We start from the raw sequence: 20,463 nt of genomic DNA on the forward strand, positions 1-20,463 counted from the left end.
CCCACTCAGGCTGATCTGGGACAAACACCCTTGTTCAGGGGTGTGTAGGGGATGGGGTTGGAGGAAAGGTGTGTGTTACTCTGTGGGTCCCTGAGGCTATGGGCGGAAGAAGGGAGCTCAATGTCTTAGTCTGCTCACGCTTTGATAACAAATACCCTCAATTGGGTGGCTTTAACAACAGACATATATTTTCTCACAGTTCTGGAGGCTGAGAAGTCCAAGATCGAGATGCTGCTTTTTGCCTGTGATGTCAACCAAGAATATTCAGAATCAGCTCCTTAAAATGCAAGTTCTCAACTATTAGCCAATGCAGTTTGATAAAGTGATTTTAAATTTTTAATAAAAATAATGTTTAAAATGTAAAAAAAGAGGGACTTCTCTGGCAGTCCAGTGGTTAAGACTGCGCTTTCAATGCAGGGGGCGCAGGTTCAATCCCCGGTCAAGGAACTATGATCACACATGCCGTGCGGCCAAAAAAAAAAAAGTAAAAACTAAAAGAGGTGAAGATGTTCTCTCTTCCCTGCAGCTACACACAGAGATACTGTTTTGCATAATAAAGCCCATCTAAAGAATCTGCCGCATAAGGAAACAAACTGAGAACACCCATCTGGTTTTCCTGTGCAATCTGGAGGCTTGAGTTCCTGTCACCAACCTGTTCTGTTCATTTAAGACTGTCCTTGAAGGATAATTTGAACAAAAGAGTCTTTGAGAGTCTCCTTGAAATTGTTGCCATATCTTGAGAAAAATAACCTCCGAGAGAAATCTGCAATTCTGATTGGTTGCCTTCCTTGATCATTTGTTGCCATAGTGATAACATCATCTCTATTGTTAAAAGGAATAAATGTCGGTTTTCTCTCTCTCTCAATCTGAAGAGGATCGTTGGCACTTTTCTCCCACAAACATAATGGAAATAAAAGCCTGTGACTCTGCTAGATTTCTTACTTTTAGGGAAGACATTGAGAATCCTGACTCATTTAAGTGAACTAAAGCGCTCAGCCCCTATGTGCACAAATGGCGGTAGCTATGGTCACCGCGATGGCGGTGAGTTGCAATCCTAACTTCACCAGAGCGCCCGCTGGTGGGAAATGAGAGAACAACAGGTCTGGCCCTGCTAGGAGACCCCCCCCCCGTCTCCTCGCTTCCTCTTTGGAGCGCTCACCACCACCAGCCCCCTGGTCAGGCTCGCGATGGAGGACAGAGCGAGGACAGAGATCCCTGCAGATTCTGCAGAGGATGGAGGAATAGCCTCTCCCTCTCTCAGCACACGCTATGGACACCTACTGTATGCCAGGCATTGTGTTATGCCTTCCACACTATCCAACCTCATTGCAACCCCTTAAGGAGGAAATATGACCCTCCCGCTTTCTGCAGATGAGGACTCCAAAAACAGAGAGGTTAAGTCTCTTGACCAAGGTCACACAGCCAGAAACTGGAGGAGCCATGAGTTATTTAAACCCAGGTCTCTCTGACTCTAGGCAGAGAAATTCAGCACAGAGGAAGTGTGGTGGGATCCAGAAGGCTCCCAATCTACCTTCAAGAGAGATTATCCAGCAAGGGGCTTTCAACATCCAACCATATAATTGTCCTGGTAAATCGTGGCTAACAGTTATTGAGCACTTGTTATGTGCTATGTTCTTCGCTAAGCACTTGAGATACATAATCTCACTAAATCCTCCTGATAGATTTAGGGAGAAAAATTATTGTGCCTATTTCATAGAAGAGGAGACTGTGGTTCAGAGAGGCCCATTAAATTGCCCAAGGTTACACACCTGGGAAGTATTGGAATCAGGATTATGAACGCATGTCTGCCTGGCTCCAAGGGTTCTGCTCTTCTGGACTACACTATTTAGGAAGAGAGACAGGATTTGGATTTGAGTGTGGCCCTGACTCAGAGCAAAAAGTGCTTTCTGGACCTAGGTGACAACTGTGACATTTTCTGATTATAGTCTTTCTGTATCCAGGGGTTCCCCATCCACAGAGTCAACTAACCTCGGATCACAAATATTTGAAAAAAATTCCAGAAATTTCCAAAAAGCAAAACTTGAATTTGTTATGCTCCAGCAACTATTTACGTAGCAAATACACTGTATTAGGTATTATGAGTAATCTAAAGATGGTTTAAAGTACACACAAGGATGTGCGTACGTTATATGCATGTACTATGCCATGTTATGTGAGGGACTTGAGCATCTCAGGATTTTGGTACCCATGGCAGTGGCTGGGGGTGGGGGCGGGTTCCTGGAACCAATCCCCTGTGGAGACTGAGAGACAACTGGTAGTTGCTTAGTTTTTTTGTCTCGGTTATCTATTGTTGTATAACAAATCACCCCCAAAACCTGGTGGCTTAAAACAACAATTATTTATTTTGCTCACAAACCTGCAATTTGGAGAAGGCAGTGACAGTACTCTGCTCCACATGGTATCACCTGGAGAGCATCAGAATCCGCTTTCAAAATGCCACACTCATGTGAGCTGTCTTCTGGGAGCTCAGCTGGAACTGAGGGCTTGAGGCCTCATTTCCTCTCCACATGGTTCCTTCCTCTGGCTGCTTGAGCTTCCTTACAGTATGGCAGCTGGATTCCAAGAGCAAGCATCCCAAGAGAACAACTCAGAAGTGTGTAGCATTTTTACAAGCTAGCTTTGGAATTACGTAACATCACTTCCACTTTATTGGTCAAGGCCCGCTCGGATTCCAGGGAAGGAGACACAGACTCCACTCTTGATGCAGGAATGGCAAGGTTCTAGAAGAGCATGTGGGATGTGAGACATTTTTGTGGCCATCTCCAGAAGATAAAATCTGCCACACTCCAGAAGGCAGCATAAGGTAGAGGGAAATCTCCCACTTGACCTCACCTTGCCCACTCTCTGGGAGGAGGGGGTGTTTTACTGGGGGAAGATGGGAGGCTGAAGACCCTGCCTAGCCTTGGCCTTGGAACCCTAAGAATCCAAGACTTGTTTTGAGGACAAAAGGTGTCGTTTGGGGAGAAGGTATCTCTTTGCGGGGATATTTAAGGATCCATGGGCTGGACCTGCCTGTTATTGAATGGCTTACCAAAGACCTCCAGATAACTCAGTGGGTAATTCTGGAAACACCAAGGTCAAGATCCCAGCCTTTGCGGCCAGGCAGGCCAGTGTCCAAACCCCAGCTTTGCCACTATCTGTGTATCTCTGGTCCATTGCAACCTCACTTTCCTAACTTCCTAATCAAAAGAATATCCAGTGGGGGGGTCCAAGGAAGACTGAGGTGCAAGGTGTAGGGATCAGAGCAGGATCTGGGGCAAGATGCAGTATTGGTGTTGCTGGCAGGTGCTTCAGGCCCATCGTGGCCAACATCTATTTCCATCGGTGCCACAGCTGCTCCCTGCCCCTGTAGGGGCACAAGCTGCTGCAACTGGGTCATCCAGGTTCACAGTCCCTATCCCCATCAGAACTGCGCACAAGCTGGGATGTACGCCGTATGAATGGAATAAACTACATCAGTTTAACCCGCAACGACAGATGCCCCAAGGTGAAACATGCAATGAGCTTCCAGAGTACAAAGTCATCCCCTCCAGAAATTTAATGTCTGTGACACTTTTGCCAGGGAAGAAAAGAGGGTGGCAGAAATCTGTGCAAATGGTCCCACGCACTGCCGTTTAATGGTCACAGACATGAATGAAGACCCCTGGGAGCACTTTTGCTGAATATGGTCCTCGCCATTCCTGTACTGGGAGAGGGTTAATGAAGGGATTGAGATTAGGCTGTCCTACACTTCTGGGGTGAAAAAAGATATGATGAGGGTTTACAATTTATATAAAGACAGAAAAGCACTAATTATAGCCCTGCTTTTGAAGAGTTTTGTACATCATTTGGGGACCCCATCGTTTAGACTGGATGGCTCTTTTTTTTTGGCTACGTTGGGTCTTCGCTGCTGCGCGCAGGTTTTCTCTAGTTGTGGCGAGCAGGGACTACTCTTCACTGCCGTGCGTGGGCTTCTCATTGTGGTGCCTTCTCTTGTTATGGAGCATGGGCTCTAGGCGCACGGGCTTCAGTAGTTGTGGCACGCAGGCTCAGTAGTTGTGGCTTGCAGGCTCTAGAGTGCAGGCTCAGTAGTTGTGGTGCACGGGCTCAGTTGCCCCTCGGCATGTGGGATCTTCCCAGACCAGGTCTCGAACCCGTGTCCCCTGAATTGGCAGGCGGATTCTTAACCACTGCATCACCAGGGAAGTCCAAGACTGGATGGTTCTTGGGTAGCAATCTGTGGAAAAAATTAAGTAATCTAAAGCAAGCAGGGGAAGGTCCGATGAGCACTGATATTTACGCAGCGTTGGAGTATCTCCCTGCAGGTTACTTATTGATTACAAAAGGAAAAAGAGTAACTTCACAGCTAGAAACATCACCATTGCCAGTAATGGGACAAAATGCATCGTCTGCCTCCAGATAAGATGCACTGAGGACACAGAATGACTTCTATGACAGTCTTTCTTTTTAAAAACTATATAACCTGAATCTGGTCGTGAAAAAACATCAGACCAACTCAAATAGACATTCTACAAAATAACTGACATGAAATTTCAAAACTGTCAATGGCATAAAACACAAAGAAAGACTGAGGAACTGTTCCAAACTAAAGCAGTATGATAGTTAATGGAATATGTCATCCTGGCTGGGTAAAGTAAAGGAAAAAAAAAACTTTTTTTTTTTTTTGCTATAAAGGTCATAATTGGAACAATTGACAAACTTTGATAAAGCTTCATAGATTAGATAATTGTATCATTGCTGAATTTCCTGATTTTGATCATTGTAACTGTAATTTCAGAGGCAAATGTCTTTGTTCTTAGGAAATTCACATTTGAGCATTTGGAGATAATGTGGCATGAAGTCTGCAACTTATTCTCAGATGATTCAGAAAATATTTACATAAACGTATGGATGGATAATAATGCCATATTTAATCAATTCTCGGTTGCTCATTTTAATGTGTCTGAATGCAGGCTTCCTCTTCAACAAATGTCAGCCAGGCAGCAGTCCACGTACAGATGTCATTGGCTCTCTGCATACATCTAACCTTGTGCATGGGTGACAATGGCTTGGAAGAAAATCCTGGAGACAAAAACAGCACCCTTTAACAAATGCTGCCTCGTAATGGCACAAAGAATGATATCTTGAGTAGCAATGACCCTGAGCAAAAAGTGAATCTGTATTTACCTAGAAATAATCCTAGAGAACAAGCTGATATAATATTAGAACGAACTTCAATAGGAGGCTGGATTCAAGATCACTTATAAAAAGTCATAACGTCAATACACACCAGGCTGCTAGAAACTTGTGGAAAATTGGATCCCATTCAGATTGTCAACAAAAACTTTAAAATATCTAGAAATAATCCTGCCCCAAGTTAGTAGGAATCAAATGAAGAAAATTTAAATGAGGACGTGCCAATTCTTCCCCAAATTAATCCTTAAAGTAAGTTAAGACAATTATAGTTTTAAAAATCCATAAAATATCAGTTACACAATATCAGCCTCCCTTATAGCTAGAAGTGGCCATGAACAGTATTTAGGTCAATGGGATGTGAGCAGAAGTGATATTTGCAAAGTGTGGGTCATCTCCTGTGGCAAAGAATAGCCAGTGTCCACCAAATCCTGTTTCCTCTTCTTGGGCAAACAGCCATATAGGTTTCCCAGTCTCTCTTGCAGTTATGTCTGGCCTGGGGCTGGGTTCTGGCCAATGAAATGCAATCAAAATACATGAGCTACATCCAGGACAAGTCACCACATGATCCTCTGTGTTCTCTCTTTCTCCAAGTTCTGGCTGGACAGAGGATCCAGAAGAGAATTTTGAGTATGTCGTGGATAACAGAACCATAAAAGAAAAGGAAAACTGGGTCTCTGAAGACCATCTGCCTAAAAGGAACTCCCACATTAGACATTGTGTGAGTGAGATATATACAGTTTTATTGTGTTAAGCCACTGAGACTTGGGAGCTTATTTGTTACAGCATCTCAGATTACTTACCCTAACTACTGTATCTTCTCAGTGACAACACGAAATGCCCTTCTTTGCCTGTTTTTTACCTTCCTGCTAATTGGGACGCGGCAGCAACTGTAGCAGCTCCTTAGGTACGTTCGTGGAAGCCACATGTGGATGATGGCAGGGCCAACTCACCAGGCCTGGATGACCTCATGTAGTAATACTGGGGCTGAATCACCTGCAGGAGATGATTTTTGGAGGAAGAAAGTGAGTTTGAGGAAACTGCTTTGGGAGAAAAGGTTTGGAGACAAAATAGAAATGAGTAAAGAAGGGGATTAAGAATGTTTCCCCATGTCATAGACAACTTAACTTTCCTATTTTTTTCCAGGAATTTCCCAAGAAAAATCCAAGACATTTTTATGTGGTGGAACTTTTTCCCACCACCCACCCTTCTTGCTAACCTGACCCCAGTTTTGTCCAGGTACCAGGTAACAATGTGCTCAGAGAAGGTGTGCCTTGCCCCAAAAGGTGAACCTTGTTTGGTCTAAACCTTGTTCCTGTTTGCTAGTGATTGATTTAGGAGTGATCATGTGACTCATTTTGTGCCAATAGAATTTGAAGGGGTTTTGAGAAAAGGTTTATTCTCTCTGATAAAGGAAAATAAAAGAAACTTATTCCATTCCATCTTGATTTCTGTTACTGGCTTGGGAAGTAACATCTGGAGCTGTGGCAGCCACCTTGCCACCATAAAGCAATGAGCTTAAAGACAGAAAATATTGAAGATACCAGAGCAGAAGGAGAAAAAAAGTCTGGGTCCTTGGTTGCATCATTGAGCCACTGAACCAGTCCTGATCTGACCCTGCCTCCAGACTATTATGTAAGATAATTTTTTAAAAGAAAACTTAATGAGGTAAAAAATCACAGATAGGTGACCAATATAAGGATACTTGGAGCAATCACTATAAAAATGCAAAGAGGTAGAGTTAAGAAAAGCAATCATCAATAGCAACAAGGACACTCAGAGCCCAGATCTTAGTTTCTAACCTCATTCTCCAATAAAAGGAGCCAGGGCTCCTTAGAGAAATGGCTGATTGTAGGATTGGAGCAAGAAATATACAAGATGAGTCTGGAACATCCTATAAAGTAGTAGCCAGAAAGTAAGGAAGTGCTAAAACACACACACACACACACACACACACACACACACGCATGCACGCACACACACACACACACGATGAGGCTGGTGGAATCAGTAGGTCACAATGAGCATCATTTCTGAAACATGAAATGGAATAGGAAAGAAAACATCAGAGTGCCTTGCCTATAGTAAGACTAAGTTCTGCTTCTGAAATTTTTGTTTCAGACTAAATATATATTTTCTGAAAAAAAATATATATATGAAATATGGCTGGGTTATGATGTAAAATGTGGTTCTTGCTGTGAAGCTCATTCGAAATAATTTGAAAGCCACTTATCAAGGATATAGTTAAGAGTAGAACTGCTAGATTTTAGCAAAGGTACATGTTCAACTTAACAGATATGGTCAAATGTCTCTCCGTGACCAAGACCACGGTATGGTCACCAAATTCTGTTTCCTGTTTCCTCTTCTGGGGCACAGGAGAAAATACACTTCTCCATCCCTTAGCAGTGACATGGGACCGTGTGGCTGGTTCTGGACAATGAAATGTGAGCTGAAGTGACAGATGTCACTCCTACTAAGACAATGAAAACTCCCTGGGACATTCTCCAATCTGTCTTCCCCTGCTGTGGCAACACAGAGACCTTCAGGAGAGATAAAAGAGCCTGGGACACCAAGTCACCACATGGAGGACATCTGTCCTGCAGAGAGGCCAAGACCCTTGGTGGATTTTATGTGAGTGAGAAAGAAATTTTAACTGTGTTAACTGAGATTTTTGCAGCTGTTACTGTACTATAACCTAGCCTACCCTAAATGGGACACTCACTAGAGTCTTTGTATCAATATATTCTCCCACCAACACTGTAGGAGAATTTCCATCTCCCCATGTTTATCTAGTTATTTTTAAAAAATATTTATTGAGCACCTATTATATTCCTGGCTCTGCTTTTGGCACTGAAGATACAACAGCGAACAAAATGGAAAGATCAGACCTCATGGAACTTACATTTCAGTGGGAGAATCAAACTCTAAATAGAATAAATAAGAAAAGTATATCATATTTGAGAAAGTGGTCCCACCTATGAAAAAAATAAGGCCAGGTAAAGGCAATTGGGAGTGTTGGTTTACAATTTTAAATGGGATGGTCAAGGTAGGCCATCATTGAGGACGTGTCATTTGAACAAAGCAAAGGAGGAGACAAACCACATAACTATCATGGGGAGAGCATTTGAAGAAGAGGAAATAATACAAAGGCTCTGAGGTAGGAGTCAGCTAAATGTGTTCAAAGAACAGCAAAGAGGCCAGTGTGGCTGGAACCAAGAGAGTGAGAGAAGAGTGTAGGGAGGTGAGGTCAGAGAAATAACAGGGTCACCAGATCGTGGCGTGGATCCAGCAACAGATAGTGTTATTGGACTTGGTGTTTGTCCAGCTGATGGATGTCAACTGGGATGTTGATGATAATGGGGTTGAGCCTTGGTTTATTGATCATTCCTAAAGCTCAGAAGATTTGAAGCCACTATCAAGATTCTTGCCTGGCTGTAGCATAGGACAACCTGAGGCCTGGAAGTTCAGGTGGTCCCCTGTAAGGTCACTAAGATCATTTCCCAACCATGGAAAGAAGGTGCTTTGCGATTAGGATCATCAGAGTTAGCAATTAGAAATACAGGACTCCAGTTGAACTTGAACTTCCAGACCAACAACAAAAAATACATTTTAGTGTAAGTATGCTCCATGCAACTTTTGCTCAAAAATATTACATTGAGGGCTTCCCTGGTGGCGCAGTGGTTAAGAATCCGCCTGCCAATGCAGGGGACACGGGTTCAAGCCCTGGTCCGGGAAGATCCCACATGCCGCGGAGCAACTAAGCCCGTGTGCCACAACTCCTGAGACTGCGCTCTAGAGCCCACGAGCCACAACTACTAAGCCCGCATGCCACAACTACTGAAGCTCGTGTGCCTAGAGCCCGTGCTCCACAACGAGAGAAGCCACCGCAATGAGAAGCCTGCGCACCGCAACGAAGAGTAGCCCCCTCTCGCCACAACTAGAAAAAGCCCGCGCGCAGCAACGGAGACCCAATACAGCCAAAAATATATAAATAAAATAAATAAATTTATAAAAAAAAAAAAAAAAAAAAATATTACATTGAGCAAAGGAAGCCAAGACCAGAAAAATGCATGCTATATGATTCCATTTCTACAAAACTCTAGAACAGGCAAAATTAATCTATAATGACAGAAGCCAGAACAATGGTTGCTTGAGGGGGACAGGAATTGACTGGAAAGAGCCACAAGGGAGCTAACTTCTGGGATGATGGAAATGTTCTACAGCTTGTCTTGGGTGGTGGTTACATGGCGTACACAATGATCAAAACTCATTGAACTGAACACTTTAAGATCTGTGGCATTTTATTGAATGTAAATTATGTCACGCCTGGAAAAAAATAAAGAGTCATACAATTAGCTCTGAACCACTCAGAGGTATGGAAGTAGGACATGCTGATTGGTTTACGCCTGAACCACATGACCCCTCACTAATGTAGGCATAAGAGCTTCCACCAAAGCAAGGGCAGTAACCAAAAAGGAGGCATGTATATGTTTGGCTGTTATAACAAAGTGATCCAAAATAACAGTGGCTTAAGCAATACAGAAATTTATTTCTCTCTCGAATAAAAGTTTGGCACTGGGGATGGAAGGGTGGGCTCTGCTCCAGGCAATCATCAAGGTCCCAGGTGAGTATGGTCCCCATTGGTCTCTCATCTAATGCCTACAAGGGCTGCCCTACTAGCAGGCAAGAGAAGAAGGAGGGCATGTCCTCCCCTTTAACGGTATACCCAGAAGTTTCATATATCACTATCCTTTTTGGCCAGAATTCAAATGACCACTCATAACTGCAAGGAAGGTTGAGAAATGTAGTTTTTATTCAGGATGGCAATGTGCCCAGCTAAACTTCTATTATGCTGGAAGACAGGGAAAATGGATAATAGAAGACAAATATGATCTCTCCCACTGGTAGTGTAATGGTGTTTAAGAGTGTGGGGTTTTCAGGCAAACTGCTGGGGATCAAATCCTGACTCTACCTTCTACTGTGTGACCATGGGCAAGCTACTTCACTTCTCTGTTTTTGGTCAAGCTTTCATACCTCTCTTGTCTCATCTAATTCCAGTGGCAATAAAGCAGTTTCATCAGATGGAAAATGGAAGTAACAAACCCATAGGGATATTGTAGGAACTAAATAAACTAATGGATGCAAAGCGAGTGGAATGGTGCATGGAACAGAGTAAGTGCTCAAACATGTTAATAGTAGTATATGTATTATTTCATAGGCCTAAGTAATTCAGAAGTTAAGGTCTGCCTGGCAGAAATCAAGACTCAGAGACAGGGAGGAGAGAGAAAGGGGGAGAGAGCATGAGCCTGACTTCATTTTGCTTATTTGTTCAGCAAATGTTGACTGGGTCCTTGGCCTTCTCTGTTTCAGGGCCAATGCTGATGACCAACACAGAGTTTAGCCCAGCTCACATCCATCAGAAAATCTTTGGATGCAAGTGACAGAAATTCAACTCAAACCAGTTTGGGATAAATGAGAAATTTTAATAGCTCATATAATTCAAAATCCTGGCATGATGGTTGTGCAGCTGGCCTCAAGAGTACTGGAACCAGGGAAGTGAATGGCAACAGGACTCTCTCACTCCATCTCTTCTTTGCTTCTCCCTGGTATCACTTTAATTCTCCCCTCCAGGGTGGGAAAATGGCCACAGACAGTGCCAGCCTATTTCTTCACAGCCTCACCATGCGAAAGGAAAAGGCTTCCTGTCCCCAAACTCTAGATCCAAAAACCCAGGGAAGGACTCTCATTAGCCTACATCCTGTTCCAGGTGGGACATAATGATTGGCTCACTCGCCATTCCTCAGCCAATCACCGAGACGGGTACGGGACATGTAATCGAATGGCAGCTCCCATTCTAAACAAGAGAAGGGGAGCGTTTCTGAGCTCCAGTAAACAGTCTCAGCTAACCTTCGCACTCTTTTTCCTCTTATGGCTGGAACCTTAGAACAAGGAGTGCAAGAGTCAAGTGGTCTGCAAGACAACAGGACAATGGTTGGGAAGTTTGGTCTCCCCAGCCCAGCCAATCACGGGTTCCTACATTACACCAGGCACCCAATTCAGTCTTTTTTAATGCATGACTGAATTAACGCCCTGTTCCCAGAGGCTGTCCTGCGACGGCCCCACTTTCACAGACCCTGAGCCAATCAGGAGTGAAGCGGGGATAGGGGTTCCGGACACCTGTGGAGGGTGTCTCAGGGTGCACGCACCTGTCCCAACGGGCAGTACCTTTAGGAGAAGAAAGGAACCTTGAAGACCCCGCCACATCTTAGGGCCCAGTTGGGGGCGGGGCTTCCAGGCCAGCATTTTGGATTGCACCATCTTCCATCCGTTAGAGGGGAGAGCCGAGAAAGTGCTTCTGCATCTTCCGCCACCCCTTTACCACTCCCTGACCACGAAGATAATGTATTTGCTTCTCTAACAGTCACACAATTTTCCCCTTCGCCTCATTACGCCTCACAGCTCACACAGCCACACATTTCAGGCTGCCCACCACCACCAACCACGCAGTGGCTCGCCCCAGTTTGACGCATTGCAGGGAAGGCCGGACCAATCGGCACCGCGCTCTCATTTCCGCCGTCGCCCGGGCCCAATAGCGGCGCGGCTCACACAGGAACGCGTCACGCGCCGCCGAGAAGTGCCCCTCCGCCGAGGAGAAAAGTAGAGTGGGAACAGGGGGCGGGGCGCGCGGCGACGGAAAGTAGTCCCGCGGCGGGTGCGCGCGCGCGCGGCGGGCCACAAACCCAGCCCCGGACGGGGTGGGAGCGAGAGATCCGCGGGCCCGGCAGTGCGGGGAGAGGCGCGGAGGGATCCGTGAGAGCCGCAGTGCGGCGGCGCGCGGACCGGGCGGGCCGGGGCCGGGTGAGGCGGGGCGCGCGCGGCGGCCGTTGAGGGACCGTTGGGGCGGGCGGCGGCGGCGGCGGCGGCGGCGGCGGCGCGCGCTGCGGGCAGTGAGTGTAGAGACGCGGACGCGCGGCGGAGCTCAAGCTGCTGCAGCTGCTGCCGCCGCCGGAGGAACCTTGATCGCCGCGCTCCGGACACCCCGGGCCTCGCCATGGTGAGTGAGGCTGTAGGGCCGCCGAGGCTGGGGGCTCTGAGGCGGGCACGGCGGGGCAGGACCTCCGAGAGCGCGAGTGGACCCAGAATGGGGGGCGTTTGGGCCCCGGAGAGCGCCTCTGGACCCCTCTCTGCCCCCCTTTCGAGGGCATTCGAACCCAGAGCGGGACGTTTGGATCCCAAAAGGGGGTTAGGGGCTTCCAAAAGCGACTTTTAGCACCAGATGGGTTCTCTAGCCCCCAGAACGGGCACCTGAGCCCTCCAAGGGGGTATTTGAACCCAGGATGGAGCATCTGGACCTTCAGAGGGGAAGGGCTCTTGGACCCAGGATGGGGCGTTTGGTCGCTAAGGTGAGGTGTTTGGATTCCAGGGGGGCGAGGTAAGAAACATTGGCTAGGGAAGGGGGTGATGTGTGCCCTGATAAAGGCTTTGGGTCCTGAGAGGATGCAGGGAAGGGGGATCGGAGGGAAGCCGGGCTGCTGGGGAGCTCCCCGAGAGGGGGCCGTGGGTAGCTGGGCCTGGACGGGGGGAGTGCTCCTGGGGGGGCGGGGGGGTCCCTTCTACAGATCAGACCCTTGAGGGGAGGGAAGGGGGTTCTCCAAAGACCGACAGTGCAGAGGAAGGAGGAGGAGGGTGAGGTGCAAGCTTGGGGAAGAAGAGCCTGGGGTGGGTGGCAGCCGAGGTTAGGAGATGCTCCGGAAACCTGCAGGGACTGAAGAGGATTGGGGTCGGGGAAGTGGTTAAAAGGGGATGGCGAGCTTGCCAGTGCTGGGGGGACAGGGGGCCTCGTGGTTGATGTGGGGGGGCAGCCAGAGAAGGTTTTGCGGTTCCTGGTGGGTTAAGGCTATTGAACCAGGAAGGGAGGTTGGGTTTGGAAGTGCGGAGTGTTGCGTTTGGGTCCATGAGGAGGTGGCTTTCCGAGGTGAGGGGTGGGAGAGGACTTTGGCTTGGGTGGTGGGAGGTGAGGTGGAAGGAGATCTGGGGACGTGTTGGAGAAAATGAATGGCAGCTGAGGTGGACCTCGGGTTGGAGGTGGATGTGGGTAGCTCCCTGGAAGTTTCCAGGGCAAAGCTGGGACAAAGACTGTTCAGTCTGGATGGGGAGTGGGCTGCAGAGGCCGGAGGGAGTGGCTCTCGGGTCCCCTTCCCAGAAAGAATGGAGCTGGGCAGAAGGCATGGGGCAGTGGGAGCAGGTGGGCGGAGTTGTTCGGGCCCCTATGGCGCACTGAAGCCGTAGGAAATGGGGGTGGGAGGTGAAAGTTTGGGATGCATCAAACGAGCCAGCTTTTTCAGCCTTCAACCTCACCCGGTCACTGTCCCTTTCAGACCAAGAGAGCTGCTCTTTCCAAACAGGAATGCTGGTTTTCTCATGGTCTCCAGCTCCACGCACCGCTCTGCATCTCCTCACTTGTGCCAAATGACAGTGCAGTGCAGTGTGGCGTCGGTGACAATCGGACGCCTGTTCCTGTGGCCTCGGGGTGGGGACTGCAGAGCTTGACTAGAGAAGACCTCCAGAAGGACCCCTTCATCAGCCCGAGGGCCGCTTATTCTGTTCGGGGCCCTCACTGAGTGCTTCTGTTAATTCACACAGCTGGGGCTTTGAGAGAAAACCAGCAGACTAGTTCTTTCCCGGTCCCTGCTACCCACAACACCCCTAGCCCCCCAGGCTCAGCCTCGGAACCGTGTGCGGCCATCCTCCCTGGCAAGGCTGGGGAGAACAGGCCGCCGCTGCTGTGTATCAGATCTCATACTTGCTGACACAGGCCTGATGGCTCCTCTCGCCTCTACCCCATTTTCCCCCAGCAGAACCTTGCTAAACGGGCGCCGAATCACTGGCAGGTGCCAGGAGGCCCCCCGCCTCCCAAATAGGACCCGAGCTTTGGCCCTACTAGTTTCTCTTTCCATTTGTAATCAGCAAGGTATGGATGGGTGGGACAGGTCACTGCTAACTGGCCTTGGACTTTGGCCTGAACTCTGTGGCTCCTCCTTGGCCCGGGTGAGGGGCCCTGGCCTTGGTTTCTGATCTCATCTAACACTGCTCTCTGGCACTGGCTGGCGGCTGGGGCAAGGCAGAGAAATAATACCCTCTTCCCTCCCCCACCCCAGGATTATTTTTTTTTTCCTGTCCAGCTCCTTGCTGGAGCCTAAGATGAGGGACATGGAAGCAGGAGACCAACTGGGTTATTTTGGAGACAGTTGTTGATGAAAGCTGAAAATCTTCAGCTCTGGAAAGGGAAGAAGCCCTGAGAAGGGCTCCCCAGTGGTGATCAGTTTCCTGGGCAGCAGCCATGCATTGAGATCTCTAGCTCGGAGCTGGGACCTTTCCTTCCCCAGGCAGGGGAGAGGGTCTCCTAACAGGGAGAGAGTGTGCGATGGGCCCTACAGTCAGAGCCACGCCTATTTGCAGCGACCCTGTAAGAGTGTGGCCGTGCCCCTCTGCGCCTTGCAGCTTGGCGGTGGGGAGCGGCAGACACCGGCCTTCAGAGCCACTCTGGGCCATCCTGCAGCCTGTGCCAACCGCCTTGCCCCCAGGCCCTGCCAGTGCTGCCCGAAGGGGGTGTGGTAGGGGCGCGGAGGTCCCCGATTGCACTAGCCTTTTCCATCCAGGCCAGGGGAAGAGGATGAAAGCAGAGGGAACGGCGGCCCTGCTCCCCAGACGCTGCTCTCCCCTCTGCCTCTTCCCCTCCCCTGGCATCACCTGGCCTTGGTAACCAGAAGCCCATCCTCTGTTCTCACTTTCCCCCAGCAGCTTCCTCGGGTGTCAGGACCTAGGGGATCGGCTCGGGCTTCTTTACCCGTAGGAGCCAGGGGAAGCGGAGGAGCAAGGGGCTTGTGGGCCTGGGGCTGCCAGGCTGGCATTCAGGAGCCCGGCAGCCCTGGGTCTTTTTTGAAAGCGATGCAGAAGTAGCTCCATTTGGCCTCCTAACCTTCCCTTTAGACTTTGGACTTTTCCAGAATGTGCATGTGTGGTGTTTTTCCTTCTCTACCTTCCTGCTTCCCCCTCCCTTAGCCATCTCCCCTCTGTCAGCATCACTTTGATTTCCCCTCCCATTCTGACTATTTGGGGCTTGGCCTAAGTTTCTCCTCCCTTAGATTTAAAAAAAAAAAAAGAAAAAAGAAAGAAAAAAAGAAAAAGGACGTTTGAGACCTGTTCTAATGTGATCGGTCTTCATATTTGGGACAGGGTTGGGGGGTTGTTGCTAGCTCTGGAACCTTTATGGAGATTAATGCAAATACACACAATGGCATGCATCGGTTAGGGGGCTCTCAGAGCCAACGCTAGAAGCCTGCTGTAGACGTGGAGCCCCTTTCCCCTAATTGTGAAAGGAAATGAAGGGGACGGGGGTCTGGGGAGAGCGGTGCCTTCTTGGCGGCATTCGCAAAAAACAAGGAAAATTCCTTTTTTTGATGTTAAATGTTGGGATTTTGACCCCCTCGTGGCTGCTCCCCCAGAGGATCCCTATGCCTGGCTAGTTCCCAGCACACCAGTGCGGGACAAGCTAGCCTTTGCTTCCGCTCTGCCCCGCCCCCAAGCCCCACATGCAGTAAGGGCTGCCTGCCACCGACCGACCGGAGTGGCCAGGGCCAGAGAGGGTTTAAAACTGCAGCGCAGGGCTTCCCTGGTAGCTCAGTGGTTAAGAATCCGCCTGCCACTGCAGGGGACACGGGTTCGAGCCTTGGTCCGGGAAGATCCCACATGCCGTGGAGCAACTAAGCCCGTGCGCCACAACTACTGAGCCTGCGCTCTAGAGCCCGCGAGCCACAACTACTGAGCCCATGTGCCACAACTACTGAAGCCCGCGTTCCTAGAGCCCGTGCTCCACAAGAGAAGCCACTGCAATGAGAAGCCAGAGCACCGCAACCAAGAGTAGCCCGCACTCGCTGAAACTAGGGAAAGCCCGCGTGCAGCAACAAAGACCCAACGCAGCCAAAAATAAATATAAATAAATAAATAAATTAATTAATTAAAAAAACAAGAAAAGAAAAAACAAAAAAAACCTGCAGCGCAGCGGGGGAAGTTGACTTTAGTCCGCCAGCCTCTGCCACCACTGCCTGCTGCAGTCCCCTCCCCGACACTCACCCTTCCTGCCCAAAAGAAACAGCGGAATGGTGCCCCGTGCCCAAGAGAGTGGGGGGCTGCCCCCCGTCTGAGCAGGATTCGAATGTTAGGCACTTGGAGCGCCTCAGAGCCGCCAGTTAGGAGAATTGTTGCCAGTTGGGTCCACTGTGCTCGGACCTAGTGCTTCCAAATCGGTGACATAGAAACTAGCAAAGAGCCCCAGACATCTTCCCTCTGCCCTACCCAAGGACTGGCCTGTTATGGTTTGGAGCCTTCTATAAATGCTTGATTAGGCCTCTAGGGCAACTGCTCCCTTCACTCAGCCCCTGGGGCTCCCGTGCTCTGCTGGTGCAGCTGGGTTGGGTCTGGGGCAGCGCTTCTTCCCGCCCTCCGTGGCTCCAGAGCACTGGGTTGGATTGGAGACCCTGGAGTCTGGGTGGTGTAATCAGGCCCTGCGTCAGGCTGGCCTGGGTTTCCAGCCCACCTTAGTCCCCAGCTTCCCGAACCACCAGACTTTATCCCAGGCCCTGGCTCTGGCATGACCTCCCTTGCCCAGGTACGTGGATGCCGTGTGGAACCAGCCTCACCAGAGGGGGCCGGGCTGAGCAAGGTAGATGTGCCAGCCTGTGCCTAACTTTCTCCTTCCTGCTTTTCCAGGCTGACCAGCTGACTGAGGAGCAGATCGCAGGTGAGCTTGCCTCCCTCCCTCCCCTCCCCCTGCCGCGGGAAGTCCTCTGCATCCCCAGCCAAATCTTACTCCGGCCCGGAGGGGCCAGGAGGAGCGTCTGACAGATAAACTCATTGTGTATAAGAGCACACCACTGCCCCAGTAGCACCAGACCTCACAGTCCTGAGCCCGACCCTCACCAGACGGCAGGGCTGGTTCCTCTCCTGGCCGTGGGTCATCGGGGTCTTTTAATCAGTGGCTGCAGGGTGAGCCCGACTCCTGCCGTTTAGGCTCAGAAGGTGAGCTCCCGGCCTCACTGTGGGGCTGCAGAGCTCCTGGCCCACTTGAGGAGCCGCCCAGGAGATGGCTCGACACTCCCACCTCCGCACTCGCCTTTGCACAGGCTTGCACTTGCTTTCTCCTGGGCCAGAAGTGCCTTCCCCCAGCTGTTTGCACTGACGGGCAGCTCCTTCTCATCCTTTGGGTCTCGGCTCAAATGTCACCTTGGAAAGGACTTCCCTGACTCCCCTCTCAAATAGACAACTTTCCTTTACTCTCCATCAGGTCACTCTGTTTCCTTCACAGCCTTTCTCTCTATCTGAAATTATTTTTTGATGTCTTTACCTGCTGTATCTCCTGTCACTAGATGAGTTCCTTATTTGGGAACTTTGTGTCAATCCCTGCTGTATCTTTGGTGCCTAAAACATAGTAGGTGCTCTGTAAATTTTTGTTGGCTAAATAACTAAAATGAATGAACAAAGGAATGATCACATATCTCCCAGTAAGCTAAAAGAAATCCTTGAATCCTATCTAATTCATTTTTGTAGCCCCACTGTCCCCCAAAGCCCAGAAAGTCACAGCTGCAGGAAGTACTGTGTGTTGAGCAGGTTTCCGTGCCCCCCGCCCCCACCCCCCATCCCCCATCCCCATTAGCAAACTGTCCACCACCTCACCCCAGCCCACGCCCTGCGGGAATAGGCTGCCAGGCATCTGTTCTCTGAGGGTTTGGGGGTAGGGAGCACCAGGTGCCGAAGTGGGCCCAGTGGGAGGGCAGGAGCCGCGTGCTTCTCTCCCCGCTCCTGATGCGTCTCCAGCTGTGGCCTGCCCACTCAGTGCCACCAGCACCTCATCCTCCTGGCTTGGCAGCCGTCCCCTCTCCTTCCCTCCCCCCGCCTACCCCACGCGTCGTCCGTCAGCCGTGCTCTGCTGCCGGCCACCCCCATACTCCACCATACACTGCGCTCGGCTCCTCTGGAAACCAGGGAACTGGGGTGGCGGTACCAGTCAGGAGGGATGCCGTGCCGACCAAAGGCGTCCTGCACCTCTCCTTCCCTTCCTTTCCCAGCCAGTTGACCTTGGCTGGCATACTTCAGATAGAGACTTCCCTGGGCTCTCATCCCCTCCATGACATTGGTCCATTTCATCATTTGAGGGAGAGGCTGAAGCCAGGGACCAAGGAGAAATGCAGAAAGATCTAAGGCCACTGTCACCCATTTTCCCCTCTGTCCCCACTGAGGTTGACAGAACAGGCCGCTTTACCTGGCACAGGCCAGGTGCTCAGTAAGTGTTGACTGAAAGAAGGAAGGGTCCAGCCCTGAGTACAGAGGCGAGAGGCTTGCGCTGGAATTGAAGTCTTGTTCTGGTTTCTTTAGGTGGGCCTCTTTTGGCCTGTCTCCCAAGGTCAGGACTTCCCTGTGTCCTCGGCCTCTGACTCATTGTCTGTCTTCTCCCAGAATTCAAGGAGGCCTTCTCCCTCTTTGACAAGGATGGAGATGGCACCATCACCACCAAGGAGCTGGGCACAGTGATGAGATCCCTGGGACAGAACCCCACTGAAGCCGAGCTGCAGGACATGATCAACGAGGTGGACGCGGATGGTGAGCCCCGTGGAGCGGGTGGGCAGCCCCACTCCCGGCCACCCTCACGACCGCGGGGAGCCTTCCTCCGGTGATGGATGAGCCGGGCTCGTCTCCCAGGGCCCAGGCCCACAGCATCCCTGCTCCCTTCCCCACCTTGCAGGGAACGGGACCATTGACTTCCCGGAGTTCCTGACCATGATGGCCAGAAAGATGAAGGATACAGACAGCGAGGAGGAGATCCGAGAGGCCTTCCGTGTCTTTGACAAGGTGAGCAGGCCTTTCCCGGAGTGGCTCTGGGACTCCGGCAGAGAGCGGAACAGGTGGCATCCCAGGACGCCCTGTGTAACTGGAGTCAGCACTTCCAGGAGGCCCGGGTCCCAGTGCCAACCCCGCTGCCAACTTGCTCTGCCACCTCAGGAAGCCCCCCTGCCCCTGCTGAGTGTGGGTGACTCGACAGTTCCTGCACTGTGGCCTCTCTCCCACTGCCCCCAGGGAAGAGCCGGGCGAGTGCCTCGAGCTCAAAGCTTTTGTCTGTCCCCCAACACCCAGGATGGCAATGGCTACATCAGCGCTGCAGAGCTGCGCCACGTCATGACGAACCTGGGTGAGAAGCTGACCGATGAGGAAGTGGATGAGATGATCAGAGAGGCTGACATCGATGGAGACGGCCAGGTCAATTACGAAGGTGAGCCGACCCGGCCCGTCTCTGGGCCGGCAGGAGCTTCTGGAACAAGCCCCCAGGTCAGGGCGGGGCGCGGCTTGGGGCTGAGCCCCGCTCGCTGGCTGACCTCCTCCCTGTCTGTTTCCCTCCACAGAGTTTGTACAGATGATGACTGCAAAGTGAAGGCCCCCGGGCAGCTGGTGATGCCCGTTCTCTCGATCTCTCTTCCCGCGCGCGCACTCTCTTCAACACTCCCCTGCGTATCCCGGTTCTAGCAAACAGCAATTGATTGACTGAGAATCTGATAAAGCAACAAAAGATTTGTCCCAAGCTGCATGATTGCTCCTTCTCTTCCTCCCGAGTCTCCTCCCACGCCCCTGCCATCTCTTCCTTTTGCCCTTCCCCCTCCCATTCACATCTTCCAAGGCCTGATGCATTCATAAGATGAGCCCCACAGGTCCCCTTAGGGGGGGCCCCTGCCCTCCTTCTCCAGCCCGGGTGGCTCTCGTCCGTCTCGGTTTGTTTCTTTTCACATGTCCTCTTATATTTTGGGTGCCGGTGGCTGCCAGCCCTGTCCCGGGACCTGCTGGGGAGGGGCCGAGGCCCTCCGGAGGGCCGGGCAGGAGAGCACGCCTTTCGCTGTTGCATGCGACCAGCCCTGTGATTCCCTGTGCCATCCCAGCAGCCTGTTGGGGCAGGGGTGCCGAGAGAGGCATTCCAGAAGGACTGAGGGTGGGGGGAGGTTCCAGAGTTGTGGTGTTGACGGGGTGTGGCCCAGGAGGGGGTCAAGGGGCGAGGGAGGCTTGGAAGCCGGCATTCTTTTACCACTTGAGGAGGCCGGCTCATAGAAGGGGCCGGAGAGAGTGGACAAGGCCCAGATCCCATTGGCTGCTCTTCTGAAACCATCTGATTGGCTTCCTGAGGTGGGGCTGAGTGGGGCTGCTCCCCGGGCCCTCCCGCACGTCGTCCAG

The 20,463-nt window shown here is 50.8% G+C and overlaps 1 protein-coding gene across 1 annotated transcript; it reads left to right on the forward strand.

The window, feature by feature from the left end:
* The first annotated feature begins 11,981 nt into the window (after positions 1-11,981).
* CALM3 (calmodulin 3) lies at positions 11,982-19,822 on the forward strand. The gene is made up of 6 exons (XM_007168177.2): positions 11,982-12,247; positions 16,963-16,993; positions 18,706-18,849; positions 18,992-19,098; positions 19,381-19,516; positions 19,647-19,822. Exons 1-6 carry the CDS (start codon positions 12,245-12,247, stop codon positions 19,673-19,675), a joined length of 450 nt encoding a protein of 149 aa, XP_007168239.1. The 5' UTR covers positions 11,982-12,244; the 3' UTR covers positions 19,676-19,822.
* Positions 19,823-20,463: the final 641 nt, after the last annotated feature.

Source organism: Balaenoptera acutorostrata, chromosome 19 (genome assembly GCF_949987535.1).
Source record: "Balaenoptera acutorostrata chromosome 19, mBalAcu1.1, whole genome shotgun sequence".
Taxonomy (NCBI): Eukaryota; Metazoa; Chordata; class Mammalia; order Artiodactyla; family Balaenopteridae; genus Balaenoptera; species Balaenoptera acutorostrata.

Coding starts and splice junctions, on each gene's coding strand:
- CALM3 (XM_007168177.2), top strand. Junction 16,994..18,705: donor GACTGAGGAGCAGATCGCAG/GTGAGCTTGCCT, acceptor GTCTTCTCCCAG/AATTCAAGGAGGCCTTCTCC. Junction 19,517..19,646: donor CGGCCAGGTCAATTACGAAG/GTGAGCCGACCC, acceptor TTCCCTCCACAG/AGTTTGTACAGATGATGACT.